The sequence below is a fragment of the Scyliorhinus torazame genome, chromosome 7 (assembly GCF_047496885.1).
Source record: "Scyliorhinus torazame isolate Kashiwa2021f chromosome 7, sScyTor2.1, whole genome shotgun sequence".
Classification (NCBI taxonomy): Eukaryota; Metazoa; Chordata; class Chondrichthyes; order Carcharhiniformes; family Scyliorhinidae; genus Scyliorhinus; species Scyliorhinus torazame.
Window position 1 is genome coordinate 20,874,028 of NC_092713.1, and position 18,590 is coordinate 20,892,617.

Below are 18,590 nucleotides of genomic sequence, written 5' to 3' on the forward strand. Positions count from 1 at the left end.
CTTCTTCCTGTCTCTCTAATTCCAACCACTTCATTTCAATTTCCATTTCCATATAGGTACCAACGACATAGGTAGGAAAAGGGATAGGGATGTAAGGCAGGAATTCAGGGAGCTAGGGTGGAAACTTAGATCTAGGACAAACAGAGTTATTATCTCTGGGTTGTTATCCGTGCCACGTGATAGCGAGACGAGGCAGAGGGAGAGAGAGGAGTTGAACACTTGGCTACAGGGATGGTGCAGGAGGGAGAGTTTCAGATTTCTGGATAATTGGGGCTCATTCTGAGGTCGGTGGGACCTCTACAAACGGGCTGGTCTACACCTGGACCAGAGGGGGACCAATATCCTGGGGGGGAAGTTTGCTAATGCTCTTCAGGAAGGTTTAAACTAGTTCAGCAGGGGCTTGGGAACCTGAATTGTAGCTCCACTATACAGGAGGTTGAGAGTAGTGAGGTCATGAGTAAGGTTTCAAAGTTGCAGGAGTGTGCAGGCAGGAAGATAGTGTCTTCTTCAATGCCAGGAGCATCCGGAATAAGGTGGGTGAACTTGCGGCATGGGTTGGTACCTGGGACTTCGATGTTGTGGCCATTTCAGAGACGTGGATAGAGCAGGGACAGGAATGGTTGTTGCAGGTGCCGGGGTTTATATATTTCAGTAAGCTCAGGGAAGGTGGTAAAAGAGGGGGAGGGTTGGCATTGTTAGTCAAGGACAGTATTATGGTGGCAGAAAGGACATTTGATGAGGACTCGTCTACTGAGGTAGTATGGGCTGAGGTTAGAAACAGGAAAGGAGAGGTCACCCTGTTAGGGGTTTTCTATAGGCCTCCGGGTAGCATGGTGGTGAGCACAATTGCTTCACAGCGCCAAGGTCCCAGGTTTGATTCCCTGCTGGGTCACTGTCTGTGCGGAGTCTGCACGTTCTCCCCGTGTCTGCGTGGGTTTCCTCCGGGTGCTCCGGTTTCCTCCCACTGTCCAAAGATGTGCAGGTTAGGTGGATTGGCCATGATAAATTGCCCTTATCCAAAATTGTCCTTCGTGCTGGATGGGGTTGCTGGGTTATGGGGATAGGGTGGAGGTGTGGACTTGGGTAGGGTGCTCTTTCCAAGAGCCAGTGCAGACTCGATGGGCCGAATGGCCTCCGGCACTGTAAATTCTATGTATTGAAAAGTTCCAGAGATGTAGAAGAAAGGATTGCAAAGATGATTCTGGATAGGAGCGAAAGCAACAGGGTAGTTGTTATGGGGGACTTTAACTTTCCAAATATTGACTGGAAACGCTATAGTTTGAGTACTTTAGATGGGTCCGTTTTTGTCCAATGTGTGCAGGAGGGTTTCCTGACACAGTATGTAGATAGGCCAACGAGAGGCGAGGCCATATTAGATTTGGTACTGGGTCATGAACCAGGACAGGTGTTAGACTTGGAGGTAGATGAGCACTTTGGTGATAGTGACCACAATTCGATTACGTTTACTTTAGTGATGGAAAGGGATAGGTATATACTGCAGGGCAAGAGTTATATCTGGGGGAAAGGCAATTATGATGCGATGAGGCAAGACGTAGGATACATCGGATGGAGAGGAAAACTGCAGGGGATGGGCACAATGGAAATGTGGAGCTTGTTCAAGGAACAGCTACTGCGTGTCCTTGATAAGTATGTACCTGTCAGGCAGGGAGGAAGTGATCGAGTGAGGGAACCGTGGTTTACTAAAGCAGTCGAAACACTTGTCAAGAGGAAGAAGTAGACCTATGTAAAGATGAGACATGAAGGTTCAGTTAAGGCGCTCGAGAGTTACAAGTTAGCTAGGAAGGACCTAAAGAGAGAGCTAAGAAGAGCCAGGAGGGGACATGAGAAGTATTTGGCAGGTAGGATCAAGGAAACCCTAAAACTTTCTATAGATATGTCAGGAATAAATGAATGACTAGGGTAAGAGTAGGGCCAGTCGAGGACAGTAGTGGGAAGTTGTGCTTGGAGTCCGAGGAGATAGGAGAGGTGCTAAATGAATATTTTTCGTCAGTATTCACACAGGAAAGAGACAATGTTGTCGAGGAGAATACTGAGATTCAGGCTACTAGACTAGAAGGGCTTGAGGTTGATAAGGAGGAGGTATTAGCCATTCTGGAAAATGTGAAAATAGATAAGTCCCCTGGGCCGGATGGGATTTATCCCAATATTCTCTGGGAAGCTAGGGAGGAGATTGCTGAGCCTTTGGCTTTGATCTTGAAGTCATCTTTGTCTACAGGAATAGTACCAGAAGACTGGAGGATAGCAAATGTTGTCCCCTTGTTCAAGAAGGGGAGTAGAGACAACCCCGGTAACTATAGACCAGTGAGCCTTACTTCTGTTGTGGGCAAAATCTTGGAAAGGTTTATAAGAGATAGGATGTATAATCATCTGGAAAGGAATAATTTGAATTTGATTAGAGATAGTCAACACGGTTTTGTGAAGGGTAGGTCGTGCCTCACAAACCTTATTGAGTTTTTTGAGAAGGTGACCAAACAGGTGGATGAGGGTAAAGCAGTTGATGTGGTGTATATGGATTTCAGCAAAGCGTTTGATAAGGTTCCCCACGGTAGGCTACTGCAGGAAATACGGAGGCATGGGATTCAGGGTGATTTAGCAGTTTGGATCAGAAATTGGCTAGCTGGAAGAAGACAAAGGGTGGTGGTTGATGGGAAATGTTCAGATTGGAGTCCAGTTACTCGTGGTGTACCACAAGGATCTGTTTTGGGGCCCCTGCTATTTGTCATTTTTATAAATGACCTAGAGGAGGGTGTAGAAGGATGTGTGAGTAAATTTGCAGATGACACTAAAGTCGGTGGAGTTGTGGACAGTGCGGAAGGATGTTACAAGTTACAGAGGGACAGCGCTGGGCTGAGAGGTGGCAAATGGAGTTTAATGCAGAAAAGTGTGAGGTGATTCATTTTGGAAGGAATAACAGGAAGACCGTACTGGGCTAATGGTAAGATTCTTGGCAGTGTGGATGAGCAGAGAGATTTCGGTGACCATGTACATAGATCCCTGAAAGTTGCCACTCAGGTTGAGAGGGTTGTTAAGAAGGCGTACGGTGTGTTAGCTTTTATTGGTAGAGGGATTGAGTTTCAGAGCCATGAGGTCATGTTGCAGCTGTACAAGGTTCTGGTGCGGCCGCATTTGGAGTATTGCGTGCAATTCAGGTCGCCGCATTATAGGAAGGATGTGGAAGCATTGGAAAGGGTGCAGAGGAGTTTCCCCAGAATGTTGCCTGGTATGGAGGGAAGATCTTATGAGGAAAGGCTGAGGGACTTGAGGCTGTTTTCGTTCGAGAGAAGAAGGTTAAGAGGTGACTTAATTGAGGCATACAAGATGATCAGAGGATTGGATAGGGTGGATAGTGAGAGCCTTTTTCCTCGGATGGTGATATCTCGCACGAGGGGACATAGCTTTAAATTGAGGGGAGATAGGTATAGGACAGATGTCAGAGGTAGGTTCTTTACTCCGAGAGTAGTAAGGGCGTGGAATGCGCTGCCTGCAACAGTAGTGGACTCGCCAACACTAAGGGCATTCAAATGGTCATTGGATAGACATATGGACGATAAGGGAATAGTGTAGATGGGCTTTAGAGTGGTTTCACAGGTCGGTGCAACATCGAGGGCCGAAGGGCCTGTACTACGCTGTAATGTTCTATTTCTTGTTCGCCGCATCTGTTTCTTCGTTTTGCTTCAATTTGTAACTGAATTTCAGCTAATTCTGATGGTTGCTATGATCCAAGCTGTGTTTCTGATATTTCTTTCAAATTTAAATGCTGAGCAAACGCTTCAGCTATCTCTACAGTCCTAGCTTTAGCTGGTAATTCTATTTTTAATTCATCTGTTAATTTGACTAGATTGTCTTTTCAAAGCCCTTGTAAATAAACCAAAAAGAATTTGTCCAGCTGAAGAACAATCTGAGCAGCTTCCCGAGCCATGCTGTTATATTGCTGCAAATCTGGTGTCTCTTTTTAATTTATACTATAACCCAAATTTTGCCATCTACCATTCCAAAGATCAAGGACCCGAGCCCCCAAATTATGTTGCGACACCCTGGGTTCGGGTGTGGTTAATTCCAGCCTTCCTTGACCCGGACTTGCATCACAATTGACTTAATCAATAATTCTTAGAAAAATACCTGAAGTCTTTGGCCCAATAACTATTGTCACCAGGTTTGTAAATTTAAACACATCACTTTTTATTTTGGGCAGAAGATCATGGTAGTTTGGAGTGGCAGAGCAAGCTTGAAGAGCTGTATAATTTGCCCCTGCTTGTTATGATGGACAGAAATGTGGAGTGGATTAGACCATTACCAAAGTAGGCTGAGAAATTGAAAAGAAGGATCTTGATGGTTACTGTATACAAAGCAAAGAATGTTATTGGGCATCTTCTGTGGTAAAGGAACAGATTGTTAAATTTATCTAATGATGCATCATTGATGACCTTCACCTGGAGCTAGTTTGGTTATTGTAAATTGTCTCGGTGTGATTTCCTGCGGTCTTATCTGTTTGCCAAATAAATAGTCTTATAACTGATTGGTGAGCATGGTACTATCATCTGTGATCACTGTCAGTAGTCCCCAACTCGCCCACCACCGAGCTTGACTCTTAACTGTCTTCAAATTAACAGACCACTCATGCATCATCAGGCTTGGTTGAACAGAAATTTTCTCCAGTTAAACGGCCCTTATGGCCGGCCAACCTTTGGGGCCCACGCCTTGTTTTCAAATGCCTCCGTAACCTCACTACCTTAGCTCCAAAATCCTAATTCTGGTATTCCGATTTTAATTGCTCCTCCATCGATGGCTGTGCCTACAGCTGCTAAGGTCTTAAACTCTGAAATTCCTACACTGAACCCTCTGCTTCTTTCCCTCTTTAAGGTGCTCTTTAAAACCTACCTCTTTGACTGACTTTTGGCTATCATCCCTAATATCTCCTTATGTGGCTCAGTGCCGACCTTTGCTTCATGATACTTCTGAAAGCACCTTGGGATAAAGTTAAAGGCCCTATAAATGCAAGTTGTTTTGCCCTCCAGTGGATCGGATGAGCCTTTTTTTAATATAAATATATTTATTCAAATTTTCAACAACCCCCCCCAACAAGAAGAAAGAAACAAAACAACAATCAGAAATTATACATTGGATTTCCCCCATATACAATAAGCCCCATATAACATTTAGAAGCACCTTCACCCAAACGCCACCCCAAAAGAACCCCCCCCCCCCACCCCCCGCCCCTGGGCTGCTGCTGACCTCCTCCTAATGCTCCGCGAGATAGTCTAGGAACGGTTGCCACCGCCTGAGGAACCCTTGCCACCGCCTGAGGAACCCTTGCACAGACCCTCGCAAGGCAAACTTTATCCTCTCCAGCTTGATGAACCCTGCCATGTCATTGATCTAAGCTTCCACACTCGGGGGCTTTGCATCTTTCCATAGTAGCAAAATCCTCCACCGGGCTACCAGGGACGCAAAGGCCAGAATACCGGCCTCTTTCGCCTCCTGCACGCCCGGCTCGTCCGATACCCCAAATAATGCCAATCCCCAGCTCGGCTTGACCCGGGCGTTCACCACCTTGGACATTGCCCTCGCAAAACTCCTCCAAAACCCATCCAGCGCTGGGCACGACCAGAACATATGGACGTGATTTGCTGGGCTCCCCGAGCACCTCCCACATCTGTCCTCCACCCCAAAGAACCTACTCTACCTCGCCCCTGTCGTATGTGCTCTGAGTAACTTTGAACTGTATTAGGCTGAGCCTGGCGCAAGAGGAGGAAGAATTAACCCTACTCAGGGCATCAGCCCACAGACCCTCATCTATCTCCTCCCGAAGCTCCTCCTCCCACTTGCCCTTCAACTCCTCCACCGAGGCCTCCTCCTCTTCCTTCAGCTCCTGGTAAATCGCCGAAACCATGCCTTCTCCCACCCATATACCCGAAATCACCCTGTTCTGAATCCCACATGCCGGAAGCAGCGGGAATTCCCTCACCCGCCGCCTCACAAACGCCCTCACTTGCATGTACCTGAAAGCGTTTCCCGGGGGTAGCCCAAACTTCTCCCCCAGCGCCCCTAGGCTCGCAAACGTTCCATCGATGAACAGGTCCCCCATTCTTCTTATCCCTGCCCGATGCCAGCTCTGAAACCCCCATCCATCCTTCCCGGGACGAACTGATGATTCTCCCGAATCGGTGACCAAACCGAGGCTCCCACCTCACCCCTGTGTCGGTTCCACTGCCCCCAGATCTTCAGCGTCGCCGCAACCACCGGACTCGTGGTGTACCTTGTTGGCGAGAGCGGCAGCGGTGCCGTCACCAGCGCCCTCAGGCTTGTGCCCACACAGGACACCATCTCTAGCCTCTTCCACGCCGCCCCCTCTCCCTCCATTACCCACTTACGGATCATCGCCACATTGGCAGCCCAATAATAGCGCCTCAAATTCGGCAGCACCAGCCGACCAGCACCCCCCCCCCCCCCCCCCCCCCCGGTCCCTGCTACGCTCCAGAAACACACTCTTCACTCTCGGGGTCTTATTCGCCCATACAAATCCCATGATGCTTCTGCTTACCTGTTTGAAAAAGGCCTTGGGGATCAGAATGGGAAGGCACTGGAACACAAAGAGAAAACCTCGGGAGGACCGTCATTTTGACTGACTGCACCCGACCCCCCATGTGAGAGTGGCAGCATATTCCATTTTAAAAAAATCCTCCATCTGCTCCACCAACCGTGTCAAATTGAGCTTGTGCAAGGCCCCCCAACTCCTAGCTACTTGGATCCCTAGGTACTGAAAGCTCCTTTCCACCCTCTTCAGCGGTAGCTCGTCTATCCCCCTTCCCTGGTCCCCTGAATGCACCCAAAGAGCTCACTCTTCCCTACGTTGAGTTTATACCCCGAAAAGGCCCCAAACTCACTAAGGATCCGCATGACCTCCGCCATCCCCTCCACTGGAATCCGCAACATACAACACCAGGTCATCGGCATACAACGACCCCACCCCCATTTCCTGGACTCCCTCAGTGCCATGGCCAGCGGCTCAATTGCCAGTGCAAACAACAAGGGGGATAAGGGGCACCCCTGCCTCGTCCCCCGGTACAGCCGAAAGTACTCCGACCTGCACAGGTTCGTAGCCACACTCGCCACCGGGGCTCCATATAGCAGCCTGACCCAACTGATGAACCCCTCCCCAAACCCAAACCTCCGCAACACTTCCCAAAGATACTCCCACTACACCGATCAAAGGCCTCCTCCGCGTCCATAGCTGCCACTACCTCCGCTTCCCCCTCCACGGAGGGTATCATAATCACATTGAGGAGCCTCCGCACATTTGTATTTAGCTGCCTACCCTTTACAAATCCTGTCTGGTCCTCATGAATCACCCCCGGGACACAGTCCTCAATTCTCGTAGCCAGCACCTTCGCCAGCAACTTAGCGTCAACATTGAGGAGCGAGATCGGTCTATACGACCCACATTGCAATGGATCCATGTCCCGCTTCAAGATCAAAGAAATCAGCGCCCTGGACATTGTCGGGGGCAAGGTCCCCCCCCTCCCTCGCCTTATTAAAAGTCCTCACTAGCAACGGGCCCAGCAAGTCCACGTATTTCCTGTAGAATTCAACCGGGAACCCATCCGGCCCCGAGGCCTTCCCCGCCTGCATGCTCCCCAATCCTTTAACCAGCTCCTCCAGCCCAATCGTCGCCCCCAAACCAGCCACCTCCTCCACCCTCGGGAACCTCAGCTGATCCAGAAATTGTTGCATCCCCATCCCTCCCGCTAGGGGCTCAGACCTGTACAGATCCCCATAGAAGTCCCTAAATACCTTGTTTATTCTCACCGCATTCCGCACCGTATCCCCCCGCTATCCTTGACTCCACCAATCGCCCTCGCTGCCTCCCTCTTAGGAAGCTGATGTGCCAGCATTCCACTCGCCTTCTCCCCATACTCATACGCTTCCCCCTGCTGTTTCCTCCACTGTGCCTCTGCTTTCCCCGTGGTCAACAGGTCGAATTCCGTCTGGAGGTTCCGTCGCTCCCTAAGTAGCCCCTCCTCGGGGGCCTCTGCATACCTCCTGTCCACCCTTAAAATCTTCCCCACCAACCTCTCCCTCTCCCTCCCCTCTCTCTTCTCCCTGTGGGCCCTAATGGAGATTAGCTCTCCCCTGACCACCGCCTTCAACGCCTCCCAGACTACCCCCACCTGCACCTCCCCGTTGTCGTTGGTCTCCAAGTATCTTTCAATACACCCCTGCACCCGCCCACACACCCCCTCATCCGCCAACAGTCCCACATAGAGGTGCCACAGCGGACGCCGGTCCCGCATGCGTTTCATAAATCCGGCATCATCCCAATTCGGGGCATATACGTTCACCAGTACCACCCGCACCCCCTGCAAACTACCACTCGCCATCACATATCGACCTCCATTATCCACTACAATATTAAGTGCCTCGAACGACACCCGCTTCCCCACCAGTATTGCAACCCCTCTGTTCTTCGCATCCAGCCCTGAATGAAAGACCTGCCCTACCCATCCCTTTCTCAGCTTAACCTGATCTGCCACCTTCAGATGTGTTTCCTGGGGCATAACCATGTCTGCCTTCAGTCCCTTTAAAGTGCGCGAACACCCGGGCCCTCTTGACCGGCCCGTTCAGGCCCCTCCCCTCACATTCCAAGTTATCAGTCGGATCGGGGGGCTCCTCTCTCTCTTCTCTCCCCCCCCCCCCCCCACCTCCCCCCTGCCGACTAGCCATCTCCTTTTCTCAGCCAGCCAAGTGCCCGCGCCTTCCGCACCCTCCAGTCCCCCAGGCGGCGGACTCCCGCCCCGACTACCTCTCCTACTTCCAGCTCCCCTTTGGCCATTGCAGCAGCAACCCAGTCCCCACCCCCTCCCCTCACCCCGCTAGATCCTCATCCAGCCCATGACACTCTCGTAAGTCTGCTGACCCCGGCCTCTCCCGCCATTCCATCAACCCCCCCCCCCCAGTGTGAGAATCCCCCCACCCTTTGGCAGTCAGTGTGCGCTCCTCTCCAGCACTGCCCCCCCCCCCCTGGCCCTGCCCCCATCCTTCCCTAACGTAGGGAAACGCCCGCGCTTTCCTGAGCCGGCCCCGCCCCCTCTGGCGCAGCTCCTTTTTGCGGCCTTACCCCAACTCCCCATCCCCGGGCCTCCACCCCCCTCTTCCTCTGCGGGGCCCTGCCCCTCGAACACCGACGCCCACACTCTCCCACAGCCCCCACATCAAATCCATTCACCCCCACCCAGCACCAAAACAAAAAGAACATTCCCCAAACGCAGTAAACACAGTAAACATCCTCCCACGACAAACCCTCAGTTTGAGTCCAACTTTTCAGTCTGAATAAAACTCCATGCCTCATCAGGCGTTTCAAAATACTGGTGCCGATCTTGGAACGTGACCCACAATTGCGCTGGCTGCAGCATCCAGAACGTCACCCCCTTCCGATGGAGCACCGCCTTAGCCCGGTTAAAACCAGCCCTCTTCTTAGCCACCTCCGCACTCCAGTCCTGGTAAATTCGGATCTCCGTGTTCTCCCACCTGCTGATCCGCTCTTTTTTGGCCCATCTCAGGACACACTCTCTGTCCATAAAGCGGTGGAACCTCACCACTACAGCCCTTAGCTGCTCGTTGGCTTTGCTCTCCTTGCTAGGACCCGATGAGCCCCATCCAGCTCCAGGGGCCTCGGGAAAGCTCCTGCGCCCATCAGCGAATTGAGCATCGTGCTCATATATGCCCTGGCATCGGGCCCCTCCACTCCTTCAGGGAGACCCAGAATCCGAAGATTGTTCCTCCTCGGCCTATTCTCCAGGTCCTCCAATTTTTCCGCACACCTCTTGTGCAGCGCCTCGTGCGCCTCCACCTTCACCGCCATGCCCAAGATCTCGTTCTCCGAGGCTTTTTGCCGCACCTACCGGATCGCCGCTCCATGGGCCTTCTGGGTCTCCACAAGCTTCTCAATTGGCGCCAGCATTTTTGTCCTCAGCTCCTCAAAGCAGCGTTAAGAAACTCTTGCTCCTGCGACAACTGCGCCCACACTGCTTGGTCTCCACCCGCCGCCATCTTGCTTTTCCTCCCTCTCACTTTCCACTGCACCAGGATCACTTTTTTAACCGCTCCACTCCTGGTCCAATCCATATGATGTCGGGGGGACCTTGCTGTCACCTTCCCACACTGGAAGCCGTCGAACAATTGCTGTTGGGGCCCCTCTGAAGGGCCCAAAAGTCCGTTCCCGGCAGGAGCAGCCGAACATGCGACCTACCTAGGCATAGCCGCAACCGGAAGTCCCGGATGAGCCTTAATGGTTCTAGCACGAGCAGTATCCCAGTGATCAATTGCGTAACAATACTTCATGATCCCCATGATAAATCAGGTGATCAAATCGGTTTGCTCAGTGTTAATTTTAAGGTAGGCTGCTGCAAAATCATTGACACGTCCAAATGTAATTGTGGGGTCGTAAACTGCAATCTCCATTTTTGCCAGAAGCCAAAGCAAGAGGAAATCTCCCAAAGTTACGATTCAGTTTATAGCTTTCTGAATTAAGTATTATGAAAATAAACTCATTTTCCTTTTCATGAGTAAATGTTACTATATTAATGAGGAATTCAATTCTGCATGGAAAATACGGAGTTTCCCAGCCTGTTGGCTTGGAAATTGCATTGGTGGGATATTTTTCTAGCATTTTAAGATGTCTAGTTTAGCTGTCATTGAGAATGATGATGCATTGCTTCCATGTGGGCTGTCGATCCCTTCTCTTCACAGGAACCTCCCTATTTGTATGCTTTATTATATTTCACAATGTATGTTTGTGTATTTAGGCTCCTACTGGTCCTCCTGGGCCACCTGGTCCCCATGGTCCTCATGGACCCCACTTGCCTCCTGGCCCTCATGGGCCACCTGGTCCTCCAGGCCCTGGAACTCCAATGGGACCCTATAATCCAGGGCCCTATAATCCAGGGCCGCCTGGCCCTCCTCAGCAGTAAGTAATCTGATTTAAATAGAACAATTGTTTTAAACTTGACTACAGAGTAAGGTATGTTGCCATTACTTAATCTCTCAACCTCTGCAGTGGTCCACCAGCACCGTATGCTCCACAAGGATGGGGGAATGCCTACCAGCCCTGGCAGCAACAGGGCCAACCAGATCCAAGTAAGACGCAACTTCTTTAACATTTTGCATCAGAACTTTTCAAATCAATCCACCGAGCTCCTTGATGGCTCACTTGCAGTATGTAATTGGGGCCATGCAAACCCACAGGGCCCAGGTTTGATTCCTGGTGTGTGCTGAGTTGGCGGATCTCAGCCAGGGTGGGTGGGTGGTATCATTTAGGGTTCCCACCCCTGTTTGCTATCCAGTGACCCCTGCTCTAGAAGCATTGTGTGCCAGCATCAGTTGAGGTTAGGGTCGGCTTTGACTGGGATGTCCTGTCCAGTTAAATAGCTGAACAACTTTTGCACTGTTGGGCTGACACATGCAGTCTGACCACTCGGATGAGATACTGGCGAGTAGCTTGCACTTGTGGAATCATGCATGAGCAGGAGTTGATGTCTTCAGGGGAGGAAGCGGGAAAGAAAAGTGATCCACCGATCTTGCTATAACACTGTAATGTATTAAATAACTTTGAACATTTTTATCTACAGTGTTTGAATACCAGCAGTAATAAAATATTTTTAATCTATTGTAGATAAAGCTGGAGATGCAAATACAGCTGCATGGGCAGCATATTACGCTCAGTATTATCAGCAACAAGCACAGCAGCCACCTGCAGCTTCAAGCACTGGTCAGGGCAATACCCCAAATTCTGCACAGGGTAAATCATCGGGTATTTTTATTAGATCTTCTGGCTACACTGACAGAAATTTAATTGCTGCAGTTTTTAAAATCTTTGAGAACTAAGCTTGCATCTTACCCCAAAAGGAATTTCATAAGTTCTGACTTCTTTTGGAAACCAGTATTAGCTGTTATTTTACTCTTGTTTCTTAAATCAGTGGCATTATGTGCCTAAATCACTTTACACAGAGGGTTAGAAAAGCTCTTCTCGATTAGTCTAGCAGCTTTTGGGTTTTCCTTATGTTACAAAATTGCCTTCTCCTTCTATTCCCTCCATGGGAAATGACAGCCTTTGTGTTAATATGATATTCACGGTGTTGTACTTTTATCAGCAGGTGACCCTAACCAGCCCAACCCGGCCCAGGCTCCTCAGACCGATTATACCAAAGCCTGGGAAGAATATTACAAGAAATTAGGTAAATACTTTAACCTGCCTTGTCAAAATTTAGATTGATGAATGGAGATGCGCAAAAGATGAGCAGAAAAGCCTCAAGTGTAAAAACTCCTTAATAAAACTCAACCCTACTCATTACCAATGAATTCAGTATTCTGTAAAATATTGATTTCGCTCAGTGATTAATTGCAAAGCTGACTGGCAAATTGCAGAGGACACCCATGTTTCTTCCTGGGTAGATTCAGTGCAATTCAAGTGGCATTGGCCTATAAATAGCATGTTTGCCTTGTACACACATATTGCGAGTATTTATATTCAAACACATTAATTGTTCGTTCCAATATAATACCTAACCACGAGCAATTGCAAATTCAAAGCCATTTTTTAATCGTCCGAATGTAAATGGTTGCACTTATTGTTTATCTTTAGCTATTCCAAAGAATAAATGGGATTTTAAATAGCTTGAGTTTTTTAAGGAAGGTATTGGGTGATGAAGCCAAGAGTTTCCGACCCAGATGGACCCAAATGAATGAATTATCCTGCATGTTAGTTGGAATTGGTTACTTTAAAGACCCAAACTGTACATTTTTCCTGCATGCCTTCATTTAATTAGATTTTTTTCATTAAAAGTGTTACCTGTGTTTTGTTTAGGTCAACAGGGACAACCACAAGGAGCCCAACAGGATTACACCAAAGCTTGGGAAGAATATTACAAGAAACAAAGTATGTATGTCTCTGGAAAGCATGATTCGATTAATTTTGAATCATTGAATTTCGTCAGTGACTTGGTCCTATTTATTATTTCAGGTCAGGCAGCTCAAGCTTCTGGCACAGCAGCTCAGCCAGGCGGGCAACCCGACTACAGTGCAGCGTGGGCTGAGTACTACAGGCAGCAAGCGGCTTACTACAGTCAGACAAACTCCCAGGGAATTCCCCAACATCCGCCGGCACAGCAACCCCCACAGGTAAATTCCAATAAACAAAAGGGTACTTAGGCTCATGATTGAGAGTGTTTGTTTTTGATTCGGCGCGCAAAAAGCTTAAAAGTATTCCATCCTGGTAACCTTCTGCGAGGTTCATCAATAAGTTGTTCGGGGTGGTGAAATTAAGATTGTATGATGTCCTGAACACGCTATATTAACACCCTCATACTCTTGAAAGTTAACTACACATTAAATTGAGCAAAACCCATTTAAAGAGCATTTAATGGCATATTATTTGAATGGTTGTTCTTACTTGAAGCCCCCTCCCCCTCCTCCACAAACAGGCAATGCGAAAAGTGAGAGCAGCTGTCCAGAACTATGTTTAACCTTTCCTTTCACAGATAGAGGATCCTGTCCACACTCGATGCCCTTGAAATGTTTCATGTTGGTAACCACTTGTATATTTCTATGTATTTCTTCTGTGCAGGCCCAGTAATGTGAAGTGGAGATATTTGCGTCATTTGGGGAAAAGCCTTTGTAAAATTTATGGATACAGCCGCCTTGATGAAGATCTTAATTTTTGTTTTTGGTTTAAGAGAAATAGTGTTTGTTGCTATTGTCATACTTAAGAGGTAGCGAACTTGATAACCATTATTTTGTGTAGAATTGCAAATTTGGTTTGCTTTTAGTGAAACACAATAGTTTGAACATTCCAGCATATGTATTTTCAATTTCTATTCAGTCACTATAGTGACATGTGCTTCTGTTGTAAAATGTATTAATTTCATTGTATACTGTTCACTTTTAAAAATACTTGTTTTGTGCTTGACAATAAATACTATGAAAACCCTTGTTTGTGGGTAAGTTGGATCTATGGGTAAATACACAGTACTATGTGTTGTACCGAGTGAATTGAAACCTGGTATGACAACACATTCATTACGTTATGAAATTTTCTGTTGGGTCAAACTGAGACTTTAAATGTGCATAATTTCAATTCCGATCCAAATAGCTGCTATAGTCCAGGTTCCTGAAGCCACCGTGATTGCAATTTAGTTCATCAGGAATGATACATAATGCAAAGTTGCAAGCAGAACATCTTTTGCATAATCTTTCCATAGCAAAACATTTGAACATGAAATGCTATTTAATCTTGTGGCTGGCACCCTTAGCTTTTGTTTGCAATTTTCTTCTAATTGTCTGTGACAAACGTATTGGGAGGCATTCTATTTGTTTTTGTGGTCTGCAGTTCTCACCATGCAAAATAGTGCCCCATAACTTTTTTTTCTGACAGAAGGAGTTTAGGAAAGCTGATGGTAAGGTATCAGTCAAAGTATCATTAATGATTAAGTAGTTCCTCAAATTGACAATGAAATTGTTTTTCTAATGCATTATTGACCTGCTTTAGATGCATTAATTTCACATTTAGTTGGAATTTGCCATTTTAAAACCTCGAAAGATTATCTGAATTGCTTCTGCATATTTTTCCCTCTATTTGAAAGTGATTGTTTCTGTGCAAATTAGATTTTCCCCCCATGTTAGCACTTGAATATTCTGATAGTTGCTCAGTTTAATTATGCAAAAGACGAATGCAATTGCAGTCTTTGTTTGCCACTGTATTTACTGAAGTACAGGTGTGTTCCAGCCAATGTAGAACTAGCTCTGTAAGGGTGACCTGGCGTATGCTGGTTCCTTCCATCCTTGATTCTGTTCCTTCAAGGAGCTTTGCACTGTAAGTACACTGAACCTTGTGACTGAAATACAGATGACTTACTGTGCAGTAACACTTGAAATTGTTTTTGCCCATGTCCTCTATTTTCTTTCTCAATATATACATTGAAATTTGATTAACAATGCAGAAATTAACATGTCCTGATCACATACTTAGAATGTAATGCTTGTAGAAATTAAACTAATGACTGCTAGTTTTGCTGATTTTAAAAACTTTTATTATGGGTAAGTATTTCCTAAATTGTAGAAAATAATGTTTTGAGGAATGCAGAATGGAAAGGTCTTTTAGGTGATATTGTGATAGTTTTTGTTTTAGATCTACTTAAACCGTTTGGAATTTTGTTAGGTTGAAGGTAGGTAGGCCAGGATTGTGTTGTATTTCAACTTGAAGGTAGGTAGGCCAGGATTGTGTTGTATTTCAACTGCCTTGATGTTCAACGTAATAAATGAACATGAATATCTGCTGTTTATGTTGATGCTTAGAATGGTGGGAATTATTTCAGGTTTTTAAATGAGTGCATTGTGTCTCAGTAGCAAAGTTGACTTTTTGCTGTGAATTGTATTAGAAATGGCTAACTGAAGTTGTAAACTCTGTAAATGTTTTGGGCGCTGCGTTTATTTTGCTGGGCGTGAGAATGAAGTGATTCAGTTTTTGTCATGAATATAACATTGTCTGAGCAGACATCTTAAATTTCTTAAGAGAAACAAATTTTGTAATAAACGTCTACATGCTGTTTTGAATGCTTTTTGATTGATTCAAGTGGGGGGCGGGAATTGTGTGATATTTGAAAGAGTGAATTACTGCTCTGTCCGCATGATGTGAATTTAGATAGTGTCCATTACTGTAACTTAGTTTCACAGCTGGCACACGTTCACAGAATTGAATTTTGCAGGCATTAATGAAAGCCTTCTGTCTTTGGAAAGCTACAAAAAAAAAAGTGCTCAGTAGTCCAGGTGTTTCGGACTGCTTGTTTTTAGATGTGGAGAACCGAATGAGTACTATGACCGAGAACCGCAAGACATCTGCAGGTTAATTCTCAATGTTAGTCTTGTTCATGTATGAAAATATTTGCTGAAGTCTAATGTTAAGAATCAAGACTGAAGTTTTTGAATTCTATTGTACCAAAAATGCAGGAAGAGAATTGTGAACTTCTTCAGAGTAAATGATGTAAGTTTTGATGTAGTTAGTCCATATATCTGCAATTGCACATTATTTTTGAAAGCAGACTTTGTGATTCAATGTTGTCAATTGGGGATATTTAAAAGACTGATTATCTCCATACTTCATTTGCAACCATATGCGCCACTGTCTTTGTTTAGGCAAGTATAGCTATTAAAACAGGGAAACATTTGAAATTTTTCCCCCCATATCTCATTCAAATTTACACTTCACCCTTTTTCACTCTCTAATGAAGACTATTCACAGTTGCAACAATGGGGAACGGTACAACAATCATTTTCCAGTTTTCATTGCTGTCCTTGTCCATTTCAGGTCCTTTTGTCACATAGTCAAACTGAAAATCTCAGCTCAACTTAATTTTAGAAGTGTGCCCAACAATAAACTTTTACAATGGGCAGATTACGTTGTCTTGCTGTGGATTTCATTGAACACCCCAAGAAGCATTTAACATTTAACAACAAGGATTCGTAAGCTGATGTCTTGTGTACATGAAGAGTTTAACGTTGACAAAAACTCATGGTGAGTAATCACACCTGACCAAAAAAACGTATGACCACTGAATGATGTAACCTATATATCTTAAAGACAAATCTGAATCCTAATAAAAGGCATGCATTCATAGAAAACTGTCTTCAAGACCTAGCCTATAATTAAATGCTCCATTGGTCTTGATGTGTTTGTCAACTCAAACCGCTTTGACCAGCCTTACTGTTCTTGAGGCTATGAAGGAGATTGAGTTTTCCTTTCCATTTTGTCTCTGCTGACGAGGGAGATTAATGCTAAGTTGAAGTTCCCAGGATGCTGGTTGCTCTCTGATGTTCCCAAGAAATCATTGCTCAGTAATGCTCACAATGATACCTGTCGTCTGCATGTTGGTCCACAGTTAGGGTGAGGGTCATTGCAGCCAAGCCCGATAATGTTCCCATGCATGTTTCCAGCAACAGGCACTCGGTTGCAGTTAGGAGCAGGAAACATTTCTCCTTGTATTTTTCAGACAACCACAATTCCCCCCCCCCCGCCCCACCCCAACCACCACCAAGTCCGCCCTATGAAAAGGGTGATCCAGAACATAACCCAACCGCCACCCTAAAGTATGAATGGTGGCTCTTTGGCTCGGTATAGTCCTTTAGGTCATGAACCCACTGAAGCATTAAAGCTGGTAAGAAAATGGACAAATATCCAAATTTAGCTCTTGTGAGGGCAGGTTCATGAGTGGCCAGTAACTATTTTGATATATTTTGTACAATTCTCTGATTTTAATGCTAGGAAGTACTGTTTGCAATTGGAAACAGTTGAGTTGTAACTTAGGATGCCGTTTGTTCATATCTTTCTAATGTTGAATAGAATTTTTTTTTAAAGTGGTGCATGTTAAAATAGTATAATTGAAGTAAATTGCAGTTGATTCTTTGAGGGAGAATTTTATTGAAATTCTGTATAATATGTGACTTTTTCCATAGTTTCTGTACAGTTTGCCTCAAAGCGTTTGTAGGTCTTGGAAGAGGAGACTTTTCTAGGTGTCTGTGCATTAACTTTAAATCCAAATGCCTCTTAATATTATGGGTGACTTATGTCTTACTCCGGGTAATTGAACTCTGAAGTTGTATTCTTGTCTCACTGCGGGCTGGTTTGCTTATTAATTCTGCAACAGACCCGACCATGAAATAAAGGACTTCAAATTCTGGAATAAAAATGGGAAGACCATGGAAATAAAGTTTGAACACACTTTATTGAGTGGTTTAAATATTTGGATATGTTGTTTTGATTTTCCATACTACAATTTTAAACTGATAAACTATGAAAATATTCAACCTAAGGATGGCCACCCACGATTATTGGTGTGGATACTTGGTCTGCGGTGAGATGGAGGATTCTGTCACTACAGTGCACTTCCTGGTCTCTATCCTTAAGGATCCCAATTACAGATTGGTTTGTTGGTTGCATTTCCTTCAGTGAAAACTATCTAAGCATCATAGAAACTTACAGCACCTGAGTCATTCATCGTATTGTTACCTTGGACAAAGTCATTAATTTGAGTTGATTTGTTCCTCCAGAAATTTATATTTTTCTGCTAATTATACCCCAAATGCTTTGTCTGAAGTGTCAAAATGCTGTTTGAACACAGTTGCTGTGATTCTAAACTGAGGAATCTTTGTTTGACTGGTGGGTTCACTGGGATTAAATTCAAATTTGTGCTACAGTTTAAACCTAAATCTATGTTTCAGCCAAACATTGGAGTTTAGAATTCTCCTGTGAAAACTTTATACATTGACCCTATTTTTTTTTTAAATTTAGAGTACCCAATTATTTTTATTTTTCAATTAAGGGGCAATTTAGCGTGGCCAATCCACCTAACCTGCACATCTTTGGGTTGTGGGGGTGAAACCCACGCAGACATGGGGAGAATGTGCAAACTCCACACGGACAGTGACCCAGGGCCGGGATTCGAACCCGGATCCTCAGCGCCGCAGTACCAGTGCTATCCACTGCGCCACATGCCGCCCCAGATTGACCCTATTTTAAGGTTAAT

The 18,590-nt window shown here is 45.9% G+C and overlaps 1 protein-coding gene across 11 annotated transcripts in view; it reads left to right on the forward strand.

Moving 5' to 3' along the window:
- fubp1 (far upstream element (FUSE) binding protein 1) overlaps positions 1-14,001 on the forward strand; it is a 54,735-nt gene extending 40,734 nt beyond the window's left edge. For 8 of the 11 annotated variants that reach the window (XM_072510394.1, XM_072510390.1, XM_072510392.1 and 5 more), the window contains 7 exons: positions 10,824-10,984; positions 11,075-11,154; positions 11,690-11,815; positions 12,168-12,251; positions 12,881-12,952; positions 13,037-13,194; positions 13,640-14,001. In XM_072510394.1, coding sequence (XP_072366495.1) covers positions 10,824-10,984; positions 11,075-11,154; positions 11,690-11,815; positions 12,168-12,251; positions 12,881-12,952; positions 13,037-13,194; positions 13,640-13,648 — 690 coding nt within the window. In that variant the 3' untranslated portion in view covers positions 13,649-14,001. The remainder of the gene's footprint in view (positions 1-10,823; positions 10,985-11,074; positions 11,155-11,689; positions 11,816-12,167; positions 12,252-12,880; positions 12,953-13,036; positions 13,195-13,639) is intronic. The other 3 variants (XM_072510391.1, XM_072510400.1, XM_072510397.1) reach the window with 2 other exon arrangements.
- The last annotated feature ends 4,589 nt before the right edge of the window (positions 14,002-18,590 follow it).